We start from the raw sequence: 22312 nt of genomic DNA, 5'->3' as shown, positions 1-22312 counted from the left end.
ACCACCACCCTGCCTCCCAAGCTGGGAGACCTAGCCATCCAGGCTCCTTCCCTGGCAGCGGCTCACACCACACATCTCCCAAGGCCCTCCACTCTGGGCTCTCACCCTCCCCCAAGGTGATGAAACCTAAAGGCCTGGCCAGGAGCCCTTCACTAGTTTCTGAAAATAAGACGTGTGTTCTGAATCTCTTCTCTTTCAACACGTACCTTCCCTTCTTTCCCTGTCCATTCTCACTCCCTCTTCCCCTGCCGCTCAGCTTGAGCCAGGCTCCTCTGTCTTCCTTGCTAATCCGCTCCGGGTTTTGCTAATTCCCCATACACCTGCAGGCTAACAGCTCCTGACTTCTTTTGAGGCACATCCTGCCTTCTGCCCTCTGCTCTCCCAATGGTCCGCCCCTGCGCTTGCAAACTGTTCCACTCCCAGCCTTAATAAGTAAACTCCCTATTCCGAGAAAACGCGTGACTTCAGAGCCTGTTTTAAACTCGGACAAAAACCTGTCTGACTGTTTTCCAGACTTGCCTTAACATTTTGCATTCCCACCAGGAGCCAACGAGAGCTCTGCCGCTCTCTGTCCTCAGGAGCATGTATGGCCAATGTTTGGATTTTACCTTTTCTAATAGGTGTTGTTATTCTTTTAGGCTGCATTTTCCCAATCACTGATTCCCACCATTTTTATATTTATTTACATATATTAGAGAGAGAGAATGGGCCTGCATGATACAGAGTGGTGCCTTTGATGAACAACTACAGTGAAGACCCGGAGTTGGCCTCCCTTCTCATCAAAATCGACATTTTCCACCGCCAAGGAGAACCGACCTCGGCTCCTTCAAGGACATCCCTGCTGGTACCAGCCTCAGATGCCTCCAGCCAGCTGTTTGCCCAGCTGGAGAGGCTCTTTTGAAGCCGGCTACCAGCAGACATTTGCGGACTTCCACATTTTCTAGGAGCATCGCAGACCATTTTGACGGTGGCTGGGGGACGAAGGGCCCCGCGAAGGACTTGAGCCAATGGAGACAACCGCTTGCTAGGTGAGCAGCAAGTGCTGAGCCCTTAAGGGACGCCATGAAGTGGGTTCCCTGGGAGCAGCTGCCGTGGCAGTCTCCCTAGCTGCCAGGATGCCAGCAGTGAATGCTAGACCAAACCAAGCCATTAATGAGATGTATTGTTTTGGCCCTCTCTATGGCCTGCTCTGGGTGAAGGCAAAAAACTGTAGTGGCTTCCGTGCGTACTGGGGAATGGAACCTGGGTTCTTAGGTTTTGCAGGCAAGTGGTTAACTGCTAAGCCATCTCTCCAGCACCCCATACTTTTAATAGGGTTGTAGTCTTTTTTTTTTTTTTTCCTTTGGTTTTTTCGAGGAAAGGTCTCATTATACTTCAGGCTTTCCTGGAATTTACTCTAGTCTCAGGGTGGCCTCGAACTTATGGTGATCCTCCTGCCTCAGCCTCCTGAGTGTTGAGATTAAAGGCATGCGCCACCATGCCTGGCCTAGGTTTGCATTGTTATTGTATCTTAGGTTTGTCTAGTTTTTTGGTATGCTTTGGATGAGTTTTATTAGATATCTTTGTTTGAAGTAGAGATTCATTCTAGTCCAGGGTGGCCTGGAATTCACTATGTAGTCAGGGTGGCCTTGAACTCGTGGTGATGCTCCTGCTTCTACTTCCTGAGTGCTGGGATTAAAGATGTGTGCCCACGCCCAGCATCATATGTCTTTTGTAAATATTTTCTCTCCAGTTGTGTCTTTTCCACTCCTTGGCATTTAACAATAAGTAACCACCATACACATATTTGAACAACTAGCTTTTTTGTTACTGTTTTTACGAGGCAGGGTCTCACTCTAGCCCAGGCTGATCTGGAATCAGGGCAACCTCCTACCTCTGCCTCCCCAGTACTGCTATTCAAGGCAAGTGCCACCACGCACCGCTACAACTCTTTTAAAAGACATCACGAGGGCTGGAGAGATGGCTTAGCGGTTAAGCGCTTGCCTGTGAAGCCTAAGGACCCCCGTTCAAGGCTCGGTTCCCCAGGTCCCACGTTAGCCAGATGCACAAGGGGGCGCACGCGTCTGGAGTTCGTTTGCAGAGGCTAGAAGCCCTGGCGCGCCCATTCTCTCTCTCTCTCCCTCTATGTGTCCTTCTCTGTGTGTCTGTTGCTCCCAAATAAATTAAAAAAAAAAAAACCGACATCACGAGGGCTGGAGAGATGGCTTAGCGGTTAAGCGCTTGCCTGTGAAGCCTAAGGACCCTAGTTCGAGGCTCGTTTCCCCAGGTCCCACGTTAGCCAGATGCACAAGGGGGCGCACGCATCTGGAGTTCGTTTGCAGAGGCTGGAAGCCCTGGCACGCCCATTCTCTCTCTCTCCCTCTCTGTCTTTCTCTCTGTGTCTTTCGCTCTTAAATAAATAAAAAAAAAAAAGACATCACGAGCAAGCTATTTTTCTAGATATTTCAAAAAACAGTAAAGTAAAATGAACTCTCATTTGTGTGAGCGCGTGCGGATGGGTTTAACGAATCCAGCCGCAAGCCCTACTTTGTACCTAGGGCCTTACACGGGTCCTGAGTAGACCGCAGAGTGCTCGGCTTTGCAAGCAAGCGTCTCGAGCCGCCGAGGGCTACAAAGGAATCACATTTTTCCTCGAATGACGACTTGCCTACGGCTGTAACGCCGAGGGGCCCACGGGGCTGCCATCCTCAGGGTGTCTCCCCAGCACAAGCCGCGCGTGGCACCACGCCCGCGGCCTAAGCCCGAGGCCGAGAAGAGCTCTGCCCTTCTCGTAGGTGTCCCCATTAGCTGGAAGACGCTCGTCCCGCCCCGGCCCTGGCTCCGCCCTCTTCCTCAAAATCCCGGGCCGGAGGCGCGCGGCTGCGGAGCGCGAGCGTCTGGCTGCGGGAGCGTCGGCGAGCGGGAGCCGGGCCGGGGGAAGGGCATCTGCGGGGCGCCGGGCACCGGGCGCGGCTGTCCGGCCTCGCGCTCCTCTCCGGGCCTCGCGGCGGTGGAGGACGCGCAGGTGGACGCGGGACCCCGGGCCCGATCGGTGAGCCGGGGTGCGGGGCCGTGCGGCGGGCCAGCCCGGGCTCGGCGGCCCGCGGAGCCCCGTCGGGGCTCGGGCGCCTGGGGACGGGGCGGCCGGGCCGTGCAGCTCCGCGCGCTCGCCGCGCCCCTCCTTCCTGCCCGGGCCTGCCACTGTGGCGGCGAAATCGAAAGCAAAGCGCGCCGCGTCCGCGCGCTCCCGGGGCTTCCCGGGGCCTTCCCGGAAGGGGCGGGGCGTGGGCGGGGCCGGCGGCGGGCGTCGCCGGAAGTGGGGCGGGTCGCCCCTGCGGGCTGTCACGGGGCGCTCCTCCGGGTCGGTTCAGCTCCTGAAGCGACGAGGTCGGAGGTGCGCGTTGGGGCCACGGTGACGGCGGCACGGTAGGGCAGGTGTGGACTGTCGTGATAACGATCGTGGGCTATTAGGACGTTATCAGCACGAAGATGTTCTCGGGCGGCAGAGGTAGGAGGATTGCTGTGAGTTCGAGGCCAGCCTGGAACTGTCTAGGTTAGAGTGAAACCCTACCTCGAAAAAAAGAAAAGAAAAGAAAAGAAAAGAAAATGTGTGTACTTTTGGTCCAGCAGGGTCACGGTAATGTTCTTGGTAGGACTTAACAAGCCTTTGATTTTATTTTATTGAGTGACAATTGGCGTGCCAGGGCCTCAGCCACTGTAGTTGAACGTCAGATGCGTGGCCGTCTTGTGCGCATGTGCGACTTTGCGTGCTTGCGTCATCTTGGGCGACTGGCTTACTTGAGACCAGGGGAGTTGAACCTGGGTCCTTAGGCTTTGCTGTGCCATCTCTCTAGGCCAAGCCTTTTATTTTTTAAAAAAAAATCTTAAATTTTATTTGCACGTGTGTGTGTGTGTGTGTGTGTGTGTGTGTGTGTGTGTGTAGGCATGCCAGGGCCTCTTGCCACTGCACACAACCGCCCGACCCCCGCGGGTGTGCTCTGCAAGCTAGAGCCTTTCACAGAGCTCGGAGCCATCTAGCCCGGCGCGACCCTTTGAAAGGGCCTGTTACTGTTGCACGAGAAGTGGTGGAAGGTTGGGAAGACAGAAGCGATCAGCAAACTCTTTAAGTGTGAGCTGGCAAGTAAGGAGCATTTCACAGCCGCAGGGACCCAGGGCACCGTGTCGTACATCTGCGAGGGTGGCAGGTAGCATTTGCTTGTGTGAGTTGCCGAGCGTCTGACCGAAGCACTCCTTTGGAGGATGGGGTGGCGTGGGCCCAGGGGCTCCCTTGTCTGGCAGCACAGCCCGTTGGTCGTGCTCAGAGCTTCCTTTCCCAAGAGTGAAGCTGTTTTATTCCAGGGAGTCTAGTCTGTAGAAGGCCTTTTGTCTTTTGAAAGCTCTTTTCAAGGGATTTCTTCTTGATAGCACCAAAAGAAACCTAGGCACAGAGTTTAACTTTAAAATCCAGTGATTCAGTCCTCTTCTAACTTTGTAACCACTAGAAGTAGAGTGGGGTGAGGGAGGGGGCGCATGGTGTCCTCCTAAAAATGTGGAATATTGCCAAGCCTGGTGGCATGCCTTTAATCCCAGCACTCAAGAGGCAAAGGTAGTGCTATCGCTGTGAGTTTGAGGCCACCCTGACTACAGGTCAGCCCAAGAATTTCAGGTCAGCCTGGGCTAGAGTGAGACCTTACCTCAAAGAACCAAATAACAAAGAAAGAAATGTGGAATATTGCAGCTCTGGTGTACACGAAAACTGGACAATAGTCTTGTTTAAGATGAAATTTTAAGTTCCTCATTTTTTAAAACTATTTTTATTTTATTTTATTTGCGAGAGAGAGAGAGAGAAAGGCAGAGAGAGGGAGAGAGAGAGAGAGAGAGAATGGGCCCCCCAGGGCCTCCAGGCACTACAAACTAACTGCAGAAGCATGGGCCTCCTTGTGCATCTGGCTTAGGTGGGTCTGGAGAGTTTAACCAGGATCCTTTGGCTTTGCAGGCAAACGCCTTAACTGCTAAGCAATCTCTCCAGCCCCTAAGTGCTTCATTTTTACTACGGATAAAATAGCAGTAATGATTATCAAGTTTAGTTTATATTTTCCTTTTCATGTTCTGCATTAAGCCCCATAGGTATATTGTTACTTTAAGGATTATAAATATTAATAAGCATTAAGAAAAATTTCAAAGAGACCAACTTCAGAGCTAGATAATGTACTGTTTGGTACTTAGTAATCTATTACAGGTTAATATCACCAATATGATTTAGGCATTGAAACAGAAATAGAGCTTCCTTTGCTTGGTTGGTTACTCTGCTAGAAATGACTGATTATATTAATGTATTTAATTGATTTTTTTTTGAGTCATACTTTTAAAATATTTTTACTTATTTATTTGAAAGAGAGAGAATAAGGTACACAGAGAGACAGTGACCATGGGTATGTCAGGGCTTCCTGGTCAGTGAACTCCAGACACATGAGGCCATTTTGTGCATCTGGCTTTATGTGGGTACTGGGGGAATCAAACCCAGGCCTTCAGGCTTTGCAAGGAAGTGCCTTTACCTACTGAGCCATCTCTCCAGCCTCTGAAGCATACTTTTTCATAAGTTTGTAAAATTCAGTCTGTTCCTCCCTCGTGTTTAACTGCAGTGTGCTCATTGTGGCAGCAAGGACAGGTGCGTGATTGATCTTGGCATCTGGAGCTTACAAAAGACAAAACTATTATTTGCCTTCTAGGAAAATGACATGTGTCAGAGAACTGATTGTGGAAGTTTGAGAGAGGAACATGGTTTGCTTGTAAGATCTACCACTTCAGCTGGATCCTTTAACCTTAGCTTTTTTTTTTTTTTTTTTTTTTTTACATATGTGTGGGGGTATACATGTGTGCATGTACATTATGTGCAAGGGATGTGTGTATGCATGGGTGAATGCATGTGGGGGACAGAAGTTAATGTCAGACATCTTCCTCATTCTCTTAGTAAGATAGGATCTTATTTGAATTCGGACCTCAACAAACTGGCTGGCTTGCCCCGGGGACCCCTGTGTCCACTTCCTGAGCTAGCCATTTCAGGTGGGCTGCCAGAGAGGGGAATGCATTAGGCTAAAAAGGGAGTTCAGCCATTGAAAAATAAATATACACATTTTAATATGTAGTATTATCCTGCTTTTGAAGCTAAAAATGTGAAATATCTTGGGATTTCCCCTTAATTTAATGGAAAAAAATTATTTCCTTGAGTTCTATAATCAGTATGCACTTGACTGAAAACACCAACCAATCCCATTTAAAAGGACCTTAATTAATTGAAAATTGTAAGCTATAGCATGATATGAAAAGTCAGTATGTCTTAGTGAATTACTTCATCACGTTTCATATTACACCCTACGGTTTCTGTTTCTGCTGCCCTTCGGTCTCCCTCATTATACTGCTTCCAAGGCTTTCCCAAGATATTTGTGCTGATAAACCTGCATGAAGCTCATCAGTAGGGCCCTTGTCTAGCATGTGTTTGGCCTTGCAAGAAACACAGGGACTGGGGGGGGGGGGGTTGGCTCAGCGGGTAAAGGCACCTGCTCGCAAGCCCTGCTGGTCTGGCTTCTATGCCCCTGTACCTGCATAAAGCCATGCACAAAATGGCCCATGCATCTGGAGTTCCCTTACTCTCTCTCTCAAATAAGTAAAAATACTTGTAAGAACATAAAATTGTCATTCAAGGGGGGAAAAGTAAAAACACAAATCATTGAAAACCCTCCAAAGAGGCACACGCTTGAGACTAAATTAACTGAGCACAGGATGGAAGTGGGAACTAATAAGGGTGCAGTCAGTGTCTGTATGAGCCTGCTGGAGGAGGGGTGGCCTGGGCAGCAGCGAACCAGGTAGAACTCAGACTTGAAATCTTGCTTCCCAGTGGGCATACTTCAGGGCATGGTTGTTGTATCTTAGTGTGAATGGGTCATAACCTCCTGTCTGTATGCACATTGCTTTCCATGCTTTCACCGCTCTGCGTAAAATTACCAAGAGCATCACTGCTGCACATAACATGAACGCTTCAGATTTGATTTCTCAGAGTAAGCGACTGAGTTAAGGAATTACTCCTTTCAAAACATTTTACTGGGCTGGAAAGATGGCTTAGCAGTTAAGTGCTTGCCCGTGAAGCCTTAGGACCCCTGTTCGAGGCTTGATTCTCCAGGACCCACGTTAGCCAGATGTATAAGGGGGCGCATGCGTCTGGAGTTCGTTTGCAGTGGCTGGAGGCCCTGGCATGCCCATTCTCTCTATATATATGAGGACCAGGTGCACCTACCAGTGGGTAGCAAAGACAGCTGGGTAGAAACACAACAGCAAGCAGCAAGGACAGTCAGGCAGAAATAGTCCACCACCAGAAGGGCCAGCCGCCTGCTTGTGAGAAAGGACTTCTTTCTGGAAACGCCCACACAGGCCCCTCCTAAGGCGTGTCTCTTACAGATTCCTAACCTGATAAATTGATAGAAGAGCTTAGCCATCACAAGTCCACCTCCTGTCAACTTGACCCCAGACCACATCTCCTATGTCAGGCTTCATTTATAAATGAAGACAAAATAAGGTCGTTATTCCACCTAACATGATACAACTACCCAACATGCCACCGGAATTACACTAGGCTTTCTCCTCAAATGCATAACAAAAACTCTTAAGGCATGCTTAGTCTCTACTATCCAATGATTTAAATAGAGGTTTAACAACATTCAACTACAGAAATTATCTCAGTTGACATTAGAAGAGCTGAGTGTGGTGGCATACGCCTTTAATCCCAGCACTTGGGAGACAGGTAGGATCACCATGAGTTCAAGGCCGCTCTGAGACTACATAGTGAATTCCAGGTCAGCCTGGAGTGAGACTCTTCCTCAAGAAACCAAAACAAACAAACTAACTAACAAAAAGCAAAAAGGAAAAGAAAGAAATTGAGGAAAGAAAAACAAATACATCTTACTTGTGTACATATGCACAAACATCCTTAACAAATAGAACAGAAACACTTGTAGTATTTACAACCCTTGTTCCAGAGTGGGTCATTTGGCCTTCGCTGGTATTTGTAACCTACTACTACCCATTCTGCTTAAAAAAATATATATGTGTGTGTTTATATATATATTTGAGACAGAAAGAAGCAGACAGAGAGTATGGGTGCCATCGGGGCCTACTGCCACTGCAAACTAACTCCAGACACATGCACCTCTTTTTATATCTAGCTTTTTGTGGGTCCTGGGGAACTGAACCTGGGTCATCAGGGTTTGTAAGAAAGTGCCTTTAACCACTGAGCTGTCATCTCTCCAGCCCCTACTATCCATTTTTATTTTGTTCCTGTGAATTTTTTTTGAGGTCGGGTCTCACCCTAGCTCAAGCTGACCCAGAACTCATTCTGTAGTCCCAAGCTCACAGCAATCCTCCTACCTCTGCCTCCCAAGTGCTCAGATTAAAGGAAGGCTCCACCATTCCTGGTTCCTGCTACCCATTGTGTATTTTCTCCACCCTCAGCAAGTGCCTCAGAAGGTCTTGGCTCTTTGCCTGAAGGGTGACCCACACTTCACTTCTAAAGGGTCTAGGCCATCTGCCGCCCTGCCTGACCTTGATCACAGGACGTGGCAGTACTGAGAGGTGCTGAGTGGAAGTCCATGTTCTTGAGCCCATGCCTAACATCCATCCCTGCCACCGTGGCCACTTTGTTCATGGGCCCTTTGGGCAATGACAAGGATGGCCAGGGAAAGAAGTTGACTGCTTTCCATGGAACAAGTCAAGTCATCCTCTACCGAGGTCCCCTTTGGATGACTACATGGGACAAAGTGTCTTTTCATCCTTTGCCCATTTGGAGAAACCTGTCTGCATGTACCTTTCCCAAACGTCTTTCTCACCAGTTTTTGAATTGTGCTCCTTCCAGGGCCCAGACTGTCCAGCTAAACCATTGGCCATAGCCCATGAATTAGTGTATGACCACTTAGCTGGCCATTTTTCCTTCCAAGAAAATGCACAACCATGTACACTGCCCAAAGTTCTGCCCATTGTAAAGACTTCCCTTCACCACAGTCCTTCAAAGTTGTCCCAGAAAGGGGCTGTGATGCTGCAGCTGTCCACTTCTGGGAGGTGCCCACATAATGCACCGAACCATCTGTAAACCATGCCCTAGTCCTCTCCTCCTCAGTCGATCACAGGGCATACCCCATGATGCCATAGGTGTATGCTTGGGGACAGAAAGGATCATAACAGGACTACCAACCATAGGCATTTGGGCAACTTCCTTATGTAATTTACTTGTGCCTTCAGGACCTGCTCGAGCCCAATCACTTAGATGCCACTTCCACTTGATGGACTGCTGCCATCAAGTTTATGGCATGGTGGGTGAGGTAACACCTAGCTCCTAATGGGAGGCTCTTTTGAAGGCCCATTATCAAGTTCAGTTTCCAGTAAGGCCTAGTAGCAGGCCAAGAACTGGCTCTCAAAGGGAGAATAATTGTCTGCAGATGATGGCAGGGCATTGCCCCCAAGTCCCTAGGGCCTCTGACACAGGTTCCAAACAGCATACCTGTCTGCCCATGACACCTCAAGACCCATCAGATCTGCTAGATCACATGTCCCAGTTGGCAGAGCAGCCTGCCTGTTGAAGAGCCTTCTCTTGTTGTGGGCCCCACGGAAAACTTCAGCTTTCTGAGTCACTTGGAATATGGGCTGGAATCACACACATTCATGAGGAATGCGCTGCCTCCAAAACCTGAATGGGTCAAAAAAGGTGTTGTGCTTCTTTCTTAGTGGTAGAAGGGGCCCAGGGCAACAACTTACCTTCACTGTGGAATGAATGTCTCTGCTGGGCCCACACCCCTGAACTGGAAATCTCACTGAGGTGGAAGGTCCTTGAATTTTGGTTGGGTTTGCTTCCCATGCCCTACTATGCATACATGTACCAACAGCTCCAGAGTGGTTGCCACCTCTTACATAGCCCAGTAAGCATAGTGTCATCAATGTAAGGGACCAACATGACACCTTATGGAAGGGACAGGCGATCAAGATCCCTGCAAACTAAGTTATGATACAGGGATGGAGAATTAATGTAACCTTGAGCTAAAATGGGAAAGCTCTGTTTGCAAGATCAGTAGCTGCATACCGTGAGCCAGGAGATGTGGTCATCTGCTCAAGCAAGGAGGCCACATCTGGGGCTACTGGACACTCTTCTTGATCAAGTTTCCAGTATGTGACTGTTGTTCTCCAGGATCCATCTGTCTCCTTGCACAGACCAAGTAGGAAAGTTAAAGGGGGATGTGATGTTGTTTTTTTTCCCTGGTAGCATCAGCTCTAATGGCTTCCATTTGGCCACCATAGTAGCCCTCAATCAGAGAAAAAATGTGAGGATCTTTTCTGCCAACTCCTGTCTATCCCAATTATGTGTTCTGGGACTGGGGAAATAACCAAGGATGAGTACCGGGACCCACTGTGAGTCAGACTTGGCTAAAACTCCATTGATCACCTGACCTCCATTAGGACCTACTTTAACTGGAGGGCCAAGTGATGTTTGAGGTCTCCTAGAGTCATTGTCAACCCAGAGCCAGTGTTCTGTAGTCCTAAAAGGTCTGTTTCCTTTCCCCATGTAGGACATAGGTCCCTTGAGAAGAGAATGGAATAAGCTTAATAAAAGTGTTTAGGATTGTAGATGGTTCCTTCCTCAAGGGGCTCTGACAACGAATGTTTCTCTTACAGATCTAGCAAGAGCTTAGTAGGTTTCTTTTCTTTTCTTTCTTTCTTTTTTTTTTTTTTGGTTTTTCAAGGTAGGGTCTCACTCTAGCCCCGGCTGGTCTGGAATTCACTATGTAGTCTCAGGGTGGCCTTGAACTCACAGTGATCCTCCTACCTCTGCCTCCTGAGTGCTGGGATTAAAGGCGTGCGTCACCACGCCCGGCCTTAGTATGTTTCTTTTCTCTTTCACTTCTGGGTATACCATGATTTGATCAGCTAGACCTTTGGGTCTACATGAGTCACACCATTATGACTTGCTTTGCCCATACTGTCCATTATGCTAAATCAGCTCACCTCCTCCTTGGCAGTTCAGTGTCACCACTTGGTCTTTGGTACTCCAGGATCCAGTTACGCCCATTGCATATAAGTCATCTAATTCAGCAATCACGGCTCCCACCGTTAGGTCCACATTACATAGGACTGGGCTCTTCACATATGCTGGTGTGCCTGCCACAAATCTGGGTTTTTTTTTTTCTTTCATTTTTATTTATTTGAGAGCAACAGAGAGAGAAAGAGGCAGATAGAGAAAGAATGGGCATGCCAGGGCCTCCAGCCACTGCAAATGAACTTCAGATGCATGCGCCCCCTTGTGCTAAGGTGGGTCCTGGGGAATGTAGCCTCGAACCAGGGTCTTTATGGTTCACAGGCAAGCACTTAACCACGAAGCCATCTCTCCAGCCCAAATCTGTTTTTTGTTGTTGTTGTTGTTGTTTATTTATTTATTTGAGAGCGACAGAGAAAGAAAGAGGCAGATAGAATGGGCACGCCAGGGCCTCTAGCCACTGCAAACAAACTCCAGACAGGTGCACCCCCTTGTGCATCTGACTAATGTGGGTCCCGGGGAATCAAGCCTGGAACCAGGGTCCTCAGGCTTCACAGGCAAGTGCTTAACAAACAGCTAAGCCATCTCTTCAGCACCCCTTCCCCGCCCTTTTTTTAAAAATACTTTTGGGTCTGGAGAGATGGCTTAGCAGTTAAGGCACTTGCCTGCAAAACCTAACAAACGGGTTCAATTCCCCAGTACCCAAGTACAGCCAGATGCACAAAGTGGTGCATGCATCTTGAGTTTGATTGCAGTGGCTGGAGGCCCTGGCACACCCATTCTCTCTCTCTCTCTCTCTCTCTCTCTCTCACTCTGTCTTTCTCTCTGTCACTGTGTCTGCTTGATTTTTTTTTTTTTCAAGGTAGGGTCTTGCTCTAGCCCAGGCTGACCTGGAACTCATTATGTGGCCTTGAACTAATGGTGATCGTCTTACCTCTGCTTCTCAAGTGCTGTGATTAAAGGTGTGCACCACCATGCCTGGCTACTAAAAATACTTTTTTTATTGACAACCATCATACATATATAGACAGTATACCATGACTATAACCTCATCCCACCACCCTCCTTTTATCCCCTCCCAAATCCCCCCTCCACTGAATCTCTTCTTCCTTCCAACTCTAATCTCCTATTTTGATGTCACTTTTCCCTCCTATTACACAGGTCTTGTGTAGGTAGCATTAGCCACTGTGAGGCTATGAATATCAAAGCCACCTTGTTTCTGAAAGACAGTATTGCAAAGCACTCTCCCCCTTCCTTTAGCTCTTACATTCCTTCTGCCACTTCTTCTGCAAGTGGTTCCGAGCCTTGGAGGTGTGATAGAGATGTCTCAGTGCTGGACACTCCACTGTCACTTGTCAGTACTTTGGCGAGTTTGGAGTCGTCCCAGGGGTCTCTGCCATCTGCAAAGAAGGTTTGACTGAAGCTATTTCCCTCTTGGGTGCACTGTGTGACATCTGCTTCTTATAATCTTAGTGAGGGGCACATCTTCTGGACCCTGCCATTGTGGAGGATAAGGTGAGTGTATGTGGCACATCCACTCCAGCATTCTGTTTCCCTCACTAAGCAGAGGGTGATAAGGCAGCTCCAGCTTGTCCATAGTAGCCTATCTTTTGACCCATACTTTTTTACCAACCAATCAAATAAACCCTGGTACCTTTTAAAAACCCCCCATGAGTGAGTAGCAGAGACGGGCAGGTAAAAAGCACACAAGTGAATAGCATGGGCAGCCATTCCCCAGAAAGGGCCATCTACTCCAAAGGGAGGACTCCCTCGGTTAATCCTTCCTGAAAACACCCACACAGACCCATCCAAGAGGAATGTCTCTGCGCCTCTCTCTCTCTCTCTCTCTCTCTCTTTTTTTTTTTTTTTTTTTTGAGGTAGGGTCTCACTCTATCCCAGGCTGACCTGGAATTCACTATGGAGTCTCAGGATGGCCTCGAACTCACGGCAATCCTCCTACCTCTGCCTCCCAAGTGCTGGGATTAAAGGTGTGCGCCATGTCTCTTGATTTCTAATGTGATCAAGTTGACAACAGAACTTAACTGTCACACCCCATCCCACTCACTTCTCACCCTTTCCCAGACAATCAGCTTTCTTTTTCAACCATAGATCTGACTGTTCTAGAACTTCATAGAAGGGTGATCAATCACACTGCACACATTCTTCAGTATTACTGTTTACTCAGCAATGTTTTTTTGCATTTTTTTCATGCTGTTTGGTGTGTTAGTAACCCAGCTCATTCTCATTGATGAGTAATATTTCATTTGGACATATGTTTTACTTTTGGGACTGGAATTACTTGGTCATAGTAGATAACAGTGTGTTTCATTTTATAAGAAACTATCAAATAATTTTCCAAGGCAGTTGTACCAATTTATGCTTCTACCAAGAACATGAGAATTCCCATTGCTTCCCATGTTTGTCAGTATTTGGTACTGCTGGCCTTTGTTTTGTATATCCTGGTAGGTGTGTGGTAGATGTTGGAATCATGGGACTTTACTCTTCATTTCATTTTGGGGAAAATCAGTGATATCAATAAAAAGAAGGCTGAAGCAGGTAGTTCTGTGTTGAGATCTGACATTGCACGTACCTGGCTAGATGAACAAATCCTCTAAGTCTTTGTGTGTGTGTGTGTGTGTGTGTGTGTGTGTGTGTGTGTACTCGAGAGAGAGAGGGAGGGAGAGAACAGATTTTCTTAAGTCTTCTGTGTGTGTGTGTGTGTGTACACACTTGAGAAAGAGAGAGGGAGGGAGAGAACAAATCCTCCAAGTCTTCTGTGTGTGTGTACTTGAGCGAGAGAGAGAGGGAGGGAGAGAACAAATTCTCTAAGTCTTCTGTGTGTATGTGTGTGTATACTTGAGAGAGAGGGAGAGAACAAATCCTTTAAGACTGTGTGTGTGTATACTTGAGAGAGAGAGGAAGGGAGAGAGTGCATGCCAGGGCCTCTAGCCACTGGAAACAAACTGCAGACACATGTGCCACCTTATGTATCTGGCTTACATGGGTACTGGAGAGTTGAACCTGAGTCCTTAGGCTTTGCAGGTAAGAGCTTTAATTGATAAACCATCTCTCTAGCCACCCCTATTTTTTTATGGTATGATCTCATTCTAGCCTACTGACTTGGAATTCACTGTGTAGTTTAAGGCTAGCTTTGAACTCATAGCCACCCTACTACCTACGCCTCCCAAGTGCTGAGATTAAAGGCATGTGCCACTACACCTGAATCCTCTTCTTTTTCACGTGTTTCTATTCAGAATCCATTGTTCTATTTAAATTCTTCTAGTTTCTACTTTTCTCACAGTTATCCAAAGTCTATTTATTTTTTTAATTCTCTTCAATACTTAAGTTACGTAAAGTCATTTCCTGGTGCTTGTTACTGCAATTGGACCAGCAGGGTCTGGCTTATTGTGAATTTTTTTCAATCTGTGATCACTTTTTGCCTGAATACTGTTAATTTGGGGAACACTAGCCTAAAGAGGATGGCCTGGATACTATAAATTCAAAGTCCAAACTTACTTGAAGATCAGCCCAAGGTTATAAATTCACACAGAGATTTTTTTTTAACACTTCACACCAGGTCCTAGGCAAATGTATTCCTTTGCTAGGGGGCTGCCTGTCGTTCCCTAGTCCATCCTTCCATTGAGAAGGTGAGGGGGCTCAGTCCAACCTCTGACACCGCGGGGCTCACAGCTGCTCTCCTGTGTGGGCTTTCAACCTGATGTCTGGGTGATAAGGGTACCCAGTGATGACATCTTGCCCAGTGCTCTGTTTTCTGTCTCTGGGATTTTTTTTCCACTGAGCTCAGGTATGCATTTGAGTTGGATGCTTGAATTATGTTATTCTTTTTAAAAGAAATATTTATTTGCAAGCAGAGAGAAAGAAAGAAATGGCGCACCAGGATCTCTTACCACAGCAAACAAACTCAAGATGCACGCACTACTTTGTGCATCTGGTTTTATGTGGGTACTGGGGAATCGAACTTAGGCTACATGTTTTGCAAGCAAGTGCCTCTAACTGTGGAACTGTCTAGACCGTCTAGCCCCTTCAATCATGTTATTTAAAATGCATATAAGTTCTTTGTGGCGGCACATTAAATTTTTTTCTAGTGTTTCCTGTTTCCCGAAATGAAAAGTCAACTGGACTAAACATGATTGCCTTCCTTGGAAAAAAAAATAGCTTGTGGTAGAAATTATATGTGTCCTTAGCAAAAGTAAAGGTACCCAAAGTATGTGGTGACTTTTCAGGCTGTCCTGGAACTCCCTGTGGAGCCCAGGTGGGCTTCGGACACCCAGTCCTGCCTCAGCCTTCTGACTACTGGCCTTTCAAGCCTGTGCCGCTCACCTGGCAGAGTGAGTGGTCCTTGTGCTGAGACGACCTCTCTTTTCTTCGTAGGGCACAGTGCCAAGGAAAGTAAAAAGCACAAGTGTGTTCTTGGGATTCAGCATTCAGAAGACAACCAGCCATGTCCTTGGAGGACCTAAGGATGACATCCAGTGACCTCTTGGAGAAGAACAATCTGGACAGTGGTGGCTTTGGGAAGGTGTCCTTGTGTTTCCATAGAAACCATGGGTTTGTGATCCTGAAGAAGGTGTACACGGGACCCAACCGTGCCGAGTGAGTGTGGAGTAGAGGTGGGTGGGCCATGTCCTAGCTGCACCCCGAAAATGGTCACTGTGGTTAGTGTGCTGTGAAGCCCTGTGGGGATGTAACATGATGGCTCTGTGTTGGGCATGAGAGAATCTCATCGCTGTTCCTTGTGGTCAGGTCTGCACTGCTGCCAGAACCCGCTTGTGGGAAAAATGAGTTTATGGTGGCTTATAGACTCGAGGGGAAGCTCCACGATGGCAGGGGAAATGATGGCATGAGCAGAGGGTGGATTTCACCCCTGGCCAACATAAGGTGGACAACAGCAACAGGACAGGGTGCCAAACACTGGCAAGAGGAAGCTGGCTATAATACCCATAAGCCCACTGCCATTAATGTCGAGATTGCCATCAGCTGGGGACCTAGCATTCAGAACCCCTAAGTTTATGGGGGACACCTGAATCAGACCTCACACTGTTGTTTTAGGTGAGGACTCCAAGGTAGGTAGTGAAAAGCTAGTAAGTTCTTGAAGAGAAATGCAGGGGCCAAAGCTGAGAAGGTCAGAAAGGAGGGTGGTAAGGAAGGCAATGAAAACACAACAGGAACAAAAGGTGGAAACAAACCCTGTGTAGGTTGGTACTGACCATCCCCAAGTAGGAGTACAGAAAGAAGCAGATTCCTGTGTGAAGTCCCAGGAACCCTCTAAAAGCAGCCAGTGGAAGGATTCTCTGATGCCTTCTTGTATTGTACTTTCCAGCTCAATCTTTTTTGAAATATTTTTATGTATTTACGAGGAGAATGAATATAGTTGCATCATGGCCTCTTGCCCCTGCAGACGCATGCACCATTTTGTGTATCTAGTTTTACATGGGTACTAGGGATTCAAACCTGGGCTTATAGGCTTTGCAAGCAAGTACCTTTAACCACTGTGTAGTCTCTGCAACTGTCCAGCTCAGTCTTATCAGGCTGGGTTGCTGCTGTTCGGTACTCTTCCCACGTTCATTTTTTGTGTCCTGGGCACCACTTCTGGTACTAGGAAGGAGGCTGACCTGTGAGAAGCCCCTCTGCCTTCTGAGGCTGTCTCCCTGGAAGGAAGACATCAGAATCGACGAGGCACGTGTGGCACTGTGGGCATGTGGGTGGAAGGGGTGTGCTCCTCACTTGGTGCCTTCCTGGCCACAGGTACAATGAGGCCCTGCTGGAGGAGGGCCAGGTCATGCGCAGGCTGCAGCACTGCCGGGTGGTGAAGCTGCTGGGCGTCATCATAGAGGACGGGAACTACGCGCTGGTGATGGAGTTCATGGAGAAGGGCAACCTGATGCACGTGCTGCAGGCCGAGGTGGGCGGCTCCTTGCGCACTCTGCGCCCCGTGTGCGGCCTTGGCGCGGGTTGGGGCGTTGATTTGTCACTTGCTGGTGTAAGATAAACCCTCTGAGTTGATCTGTAGCTTTGATTTTCTAGTCAGTCCCTCTTGTATCTTCCATGACGTTGCCTGCCCTGGGCTGTTGCTCTCCTATTAGTCCTGCTGACAGTTCTCTGTGTCTCCTTCACAGATCCCCTGTGTCTTGAAACATGTTGTCTCGTCTTTCTAAGATCCACAGTTCAGAAATAGACCTGAGTTCAGAAACTCATGGTCCGATATGTGCGAGGGATGAGGAATTTGGGTTAAGAGATGAAAGCACCTACCCTGCCAATGGTTGTGACATGCTGACTGGGGAAAGCGTGCACTGTACGTGATGTGACTGTAGGGAGGCGAGTATGAGCAACAATTGCATTTCAGTATCATTGAAGAAACTTACCAGAGGTTGAGTGTAGAAAATAAGCAACAAGAACAGATGAGATATACAAACAGGAAAGTAAAACTTATTTATGAAAACCAAATAATCTTAAAGTCATTTAAAAATTTCCTGTAGCTGTTACCATGCAGTCTTTGCTAGTTGCTAAGGAGACCAGAGCCAGGGTGACACAAGCTAGTAAAGGGAGGCCGGTGAGCCAGTGAGCACCACGTGATGAGATGGGATTTGATAACATGCCACAGTCTGACGTGGAACACAGGGGAGGTGCCCATCCCAGTTTAACCAATGGGAAAGGCATCAGTCTGAAGGGCGAGTAGGAACTTGAAAGTGTTCTGGGCCTAGAGAATGGCACTTGCAAAGGAATAAGAGGGTGCCTGTTTGCCCAACTGCCAACCACTGGCTTTGGCCGTAGCACAGATTGCCTGTGAGGCACTGCGGGATTTGGCTGCCATTTTGGCCCGTGTTTCTCCTGTCTGTCTGCTCCCCTCCTGTCCTCGCCCCGCCCCTCATCCCCAAGTGCTAAGCCAGTAGGTCTCTTAGAACATGAACGCCCACGGAAAGACAGAAGATGATCATTGCACACACTGCCTTGTCATTTGATCAGACTGCTCTCCTTCCTCAAGCCAGGTAAGCTCAGATGCATGGCAGAAGTGGGCATTTTGACTGGAGATAGTCATTGGGACAGAAGTGTTCATGGGAGCAGCTGGTGACGAGCTTTGCAGGCCGGGACTTGGAAAGAGTCAGTAGGACCCAAGGGAGAAGCAGGAAGAGGAAGAGTAGGTGGCAGTCAGCTTGTGCAGAGCCCAGTGCAGCACTGTACTGAAGAAGGAAACAGATCTCCTCTGCTGTTGGAACTAATTAGTTAGGGAGTTTTTATAAGCAGGGTTATATTATGTTGACAGTACTCATCTTAAATTTGTGGGCTCAGTGAATCCTCCTGAGTCCCTCCTGGAGGAACTATAGGCATGTACCACCCCAAAGCAACTTTCTTATGCTATTTTTTAAAATATATTTTATTTATTTACTTGAGAGAGAAAGAGGCATATGAAAAGAGAGAGAGAGACTGGGTGCGCCAGGGCCTCCAGCCACTGCCAATGAACTCCAGATGCATGTGCCCCCTTGTGCATCTGGCTTATGTGGGTCCTGGAGAGTTGAACCAGGATCCTTTGCACACACCTTAATTGCTAAGCCATCTCTCTAGCCCTGCTTTTTTTTTCTTAATAGAGGTAGGGTCTCACTCTAGCTCAGGCTGACCTGGAGTTCACTATGTAGTCTCAAGGTGGCCTCGAACTCACTGCAATCCTCCTACCTCTGCTTCCTGAGTGCTGGGATTAAAGACGTGTGCCACCACGCCTGGCCTAGCCCTGCTGTTTTTATATTGTGGTCAAATGACAGTGTGATATGATTAAATATGATTAAAGGTATGGTTTTCTATGATGCACAAATTTTTTTTTCCTTTCATTTTTGGTTTGGGGTTTTATTTGCAGTACTGTGGATGAGAACCAGGGCCCTGCACATGCTAGGCAAAGGCTCTACCACCTTCTCAGCTCAGTGACTTGCAGATCAAGTTTTATCATCTCAGTTTCCCTGTTGACTAACAATATGCACATAGATTTTTAGGATATATTTTATTTGTAAACTGATTTCAATTTTAGGAAAAACTAAAACTTAATTACCGGAAGAGCTGGGCATGGTGGTGCATGCCTTTAATCCCAGCACTCGGTAGGCAGAGGTAGGAGGATCACCGTGAGTTTGAGGCTACCCTGAGACTACATAGTAAATTCCAGGTCAGCCTGAGCTAGAGTAAAACCCTTCCTCAAAAAACCAAAACAAACAAACAAAAAAATTACTAGAATAGAAACTTGAATTGTTTATACTAACACTGATATTGATATAATTAAGAGTGAGCTGTAATTCTATAAAGGCCCAAAGAGTCTGATATTAGATCACTAAGTTAGTACTAGTCTCCTTCGATGTAGTTTTAGAATCATGCATATAACCTAGTTTTTGACTTGGCTGTGATTCATATGTACATAATTCCTTGTATTCTTTTTCTCTTAGCAGCATATTTCACATGTACATTTTCCTTATGTATTTCATGTAGTTAATGTAAATAACTGTCATATGCCTTGAAGGCATTTGTGCATTCATTCATTCAGACGTTCTAGGTTCCATTGTAGGTGCTAAAGAAACAATCTTTAATCATATTAATAAGTCATTGTTTGTATGGAACTTGATTTTTTTTTAATATTTTTTTAAATTTTTTATTTATTTATTTGAGAGCGACAGACACAGAGAGAAAGACAGATAGAGGGAGAGAGAGAGAATGGGCTCGCCAGGGCTTCCAGCCTCTGCAAACGAACTCCAGACGCATGTGCCCCCTTGTGCATCTGGCTAATGTGGGACCTGGGGAATTGAGCCTCGAACCGGGGTCCTTAGGCTTCACAGGCAAGCGCTTAACCACTAAGCCATCTCTCCAGCCCTGGAACTTGATTTTATAGACTTTTTTTTTTTTTAAGGTAGGGTCTCACTCTAGCCCAGGCTTACCTAGAATTCACTATGTAGTCTCAGGGTGGTCTTGAACTCATGGAGATCTTCCTACTTCTGCCTCCTGATTGCTGGGGTTAAAGGTGTGTGCCACTGTGCCCTGCTTTTATAGAGTTTTATATGTCACCACATTGGCAATGGAGTTTTGTTTTTGCACAGACAAATACAACATCAGCACTTTTTAGGCCCAGAGTGGGATCCTTCTTGAAAATGGGCAGCATTACAGACCATCTGGAGGGGGGAAACCTGGTAACTCTCCTTGGGCTCAAATCCCTCCGCTTTGGGAAGGAGTCTTGGTACTGTCCTTTCTCCTTCATGAGTTCACTCTCATTTCTTTCAGGTCAATATCCCACTTTCTGTAAAAGGAAGGATAATTGTAGAGACCATTGAAGGGATGTGCTACTTACATGGTGAAGGTGTGATACACAAAGATCTGAAGCCTGAAAATATCCTTGTGGACAATGACTTTCACATTAAGGTAAAATCTTGTAGACAGTGACTTTGGCATTAAGGTCAGTCACAAACTTTAGGAAGGCTGAGTAATGTCCGTTCGAAATTTTGGCTATAAATCCAGCCTTGAAGGTGATGGATGGTAAAGGAGACCTAGTTCGGTATAGCTAAGCATGGTGCTGCAGACAGGTGTGCCCATATTTTCAAGGGCACGTTCAGGCTTGACTAGGTTGGGAAATAACTAAGGGTGTAGTAGAGATCTTCTGGGAAGGAGAGAAGATAAAGGTAGAAGGCAAGAAAGTCTCTTCCCACCATTGCTTCCCTGCTCTGCTAGACTTTGAGATGGAAATTGTCAGGGGTCGCCGTGTATTCTGAGGACCAGGCTGGCTACCTCATCACTTCTCCTAGGAGACCTGTGTAACCAAGACTTCTATCCCCAGAGATACTGGGAATGTGGAGGTGTGCTGAAGAAAACTAGAATTCAGCAATGGTCTGAGGTCAGATCAACAGTGAATTAAGCATTTGGGCATCAGATCTTATGCTCTGAGGAGCTGAGGACGTGGCTCTGTTTTGGAGTACTGGTCAACACTTGAGGTGCCATGATTCAGTTCCAGCCCCCAAAAGTCAAGCCCTCTGCTTTGAAATTCCGATGATTCAGGACTTCTGTTTTCCTCTGACTGCATTTAAAGAAATTTTCCTTTTGAAAGCTATTCTCATTGTAGCTAAGGTAACACAGAGCATACCATAATTGGTTTTGGCAGCTGGAATCCGAGCTTCAGAATCTGAAAGTGAGCAAGGAGTCAGGCTCTGCGGCAGAGCCCTGGGGTCACCCGCAGAACCGTCTTAGCAATAGAATGACACCTTAAATCCCGGAAGATGCTCTTCCAGAACCTGCCTGCATGACTGGAAATCTTAGGCAGATGTTTTGTTTTGAAGCAGGGTCACACTAGCCTGTGCTGGCCTTGAACTCACAGTAGTCCTACTCCAGAGGGCTAGGAAGAAAGGCATGTACCATCATACCTGGCTTGTGCAGATTTTTATCCCAGTGTTTTTTAAGAAGCATCTCTCTTTAAATTAACAACCTCAGCCGGGCGTGGTGGCGCACGCCTTTAATCCCAGCACTCGGGAGGCAGAGGTAGGAGGATCGCCGAGAGTTCGAGGCCACCCTGAGACTACATAGTGAATTCCAGGTCAGCCTGAGCCAGAGTGAGACCCTAACTCGAAAAAACCAAAAAATAAAAATAAATAAATAAATAAATAAATTAACAACCTCTCTCTTCTATTCTGGGTTAAAATCTGTGATGTTTTAGGTAATTGCATTCCATAGTTCATCCCTAAATGTTTCCTAAAGACAGAAGGGCAACTGTTAATGTGGGTTCTTTCTTAGCTGTCCAGTTCCACCATTCTGCCATGATACTTGCTGCTTTGCTCTGCGTAATGTGGGCACTTTCTCTGCTTTTCTGTCTCGTTTTCCTTCTCTGCACCCTGTCTTCTCTCAGGTTCAGGCTACTACTCGAAACAAACTGCAGCACCGTCCTTCTTGGGTGGCTCTGGATCCTTGGCCACGTGCAGCCGTGGTCCTCTGGACACCGTGTGGGGAGTAGAAGGTGTGGTCTCTGGTCTCTGTCTGCCCATTGGGTCGTGCTCTCTACAGATCCAGAAGGAGCCAAAATAAATAAGTAAATGAGGAGTGTGCACAGTTACTGTTTATGTTAGAAATGTCTTTACATTCTTTCTATTTTTAAAAAAAAAAGTTTTTTTTGTTTTATTTAAAAAAAATTTTTTTTGTTTGTTTTTATTTTTATTTATTTATTTGACAGCGACAGAGAGAAGAAGAGGCAGAGAGAGAGAGAATGGGTGCGCCAGGGCATCTAGCCTCTGCAAACGA

At 47.1% G+C, this 22312-nt stretch overlaps 1 protein-coding gene across 6 annotated transcripts in view; it reads left to right on the top strand.

The window, feature by feature from the left end:
• The first annotated feature begins 443 nt into the window (after positions 1–443).
• The window catches only part of Ripk1 (receptor interacting serine/threonine kinase 1), a 43809-nt gene continuing 21940 nt past the window's right edge, over positions 444–22312 (top strand). The window contains exons 1-5 of one of the 6 annotated variants that reach the window (XM_045136535.1): positions 444–584; positions 696–1028; positions 15440–15678; positions 16814–16970; positions 20315–20452. In XM_045136535.1, the coding sequence (XP_044992470.1) occupies positions 16848–16970; positions 20315–20452 (261 nt within the window). In that variant the 5' untranslated portion in view covers positions 444–584; positions 696–1028; positions 15440–15678; positions 16814–16847. Of the gene's footprint in view, positions 585–695; positions 1029–2959; positions 3032–3322; positions 3488–15439; positions 15679–16813; positions 16971–17184; positions 18055–20314; positions 20453–22312 lie in introns of those variants that run through there. The other 5 variants (XM_045136540.1, XM_045136539.1, XM_045136537.1 and 2 more) reach the window with 5 other exon arrangements.

Source organism: Jaculus jaculus, chromosome 17, assembly GCF_020740685.1.
Source record: "Jaculus jaculus isolate mJacJac1 chromosome 17, mJacJac1.mat.Y.cur, whole genome shotgun sequence".
Taxonomy (NCBI): Eukaryota; Metazoa; Chordata; class Mammalia; order Rodentia; family Dipodidae; genus Jaculus; species Jaculus jaculus.
The sequence above is the reverse complement of the archived record's forward strand: the minus strand, read 5'-3'. Positions and strand labels throughout refer to the sequence as shown.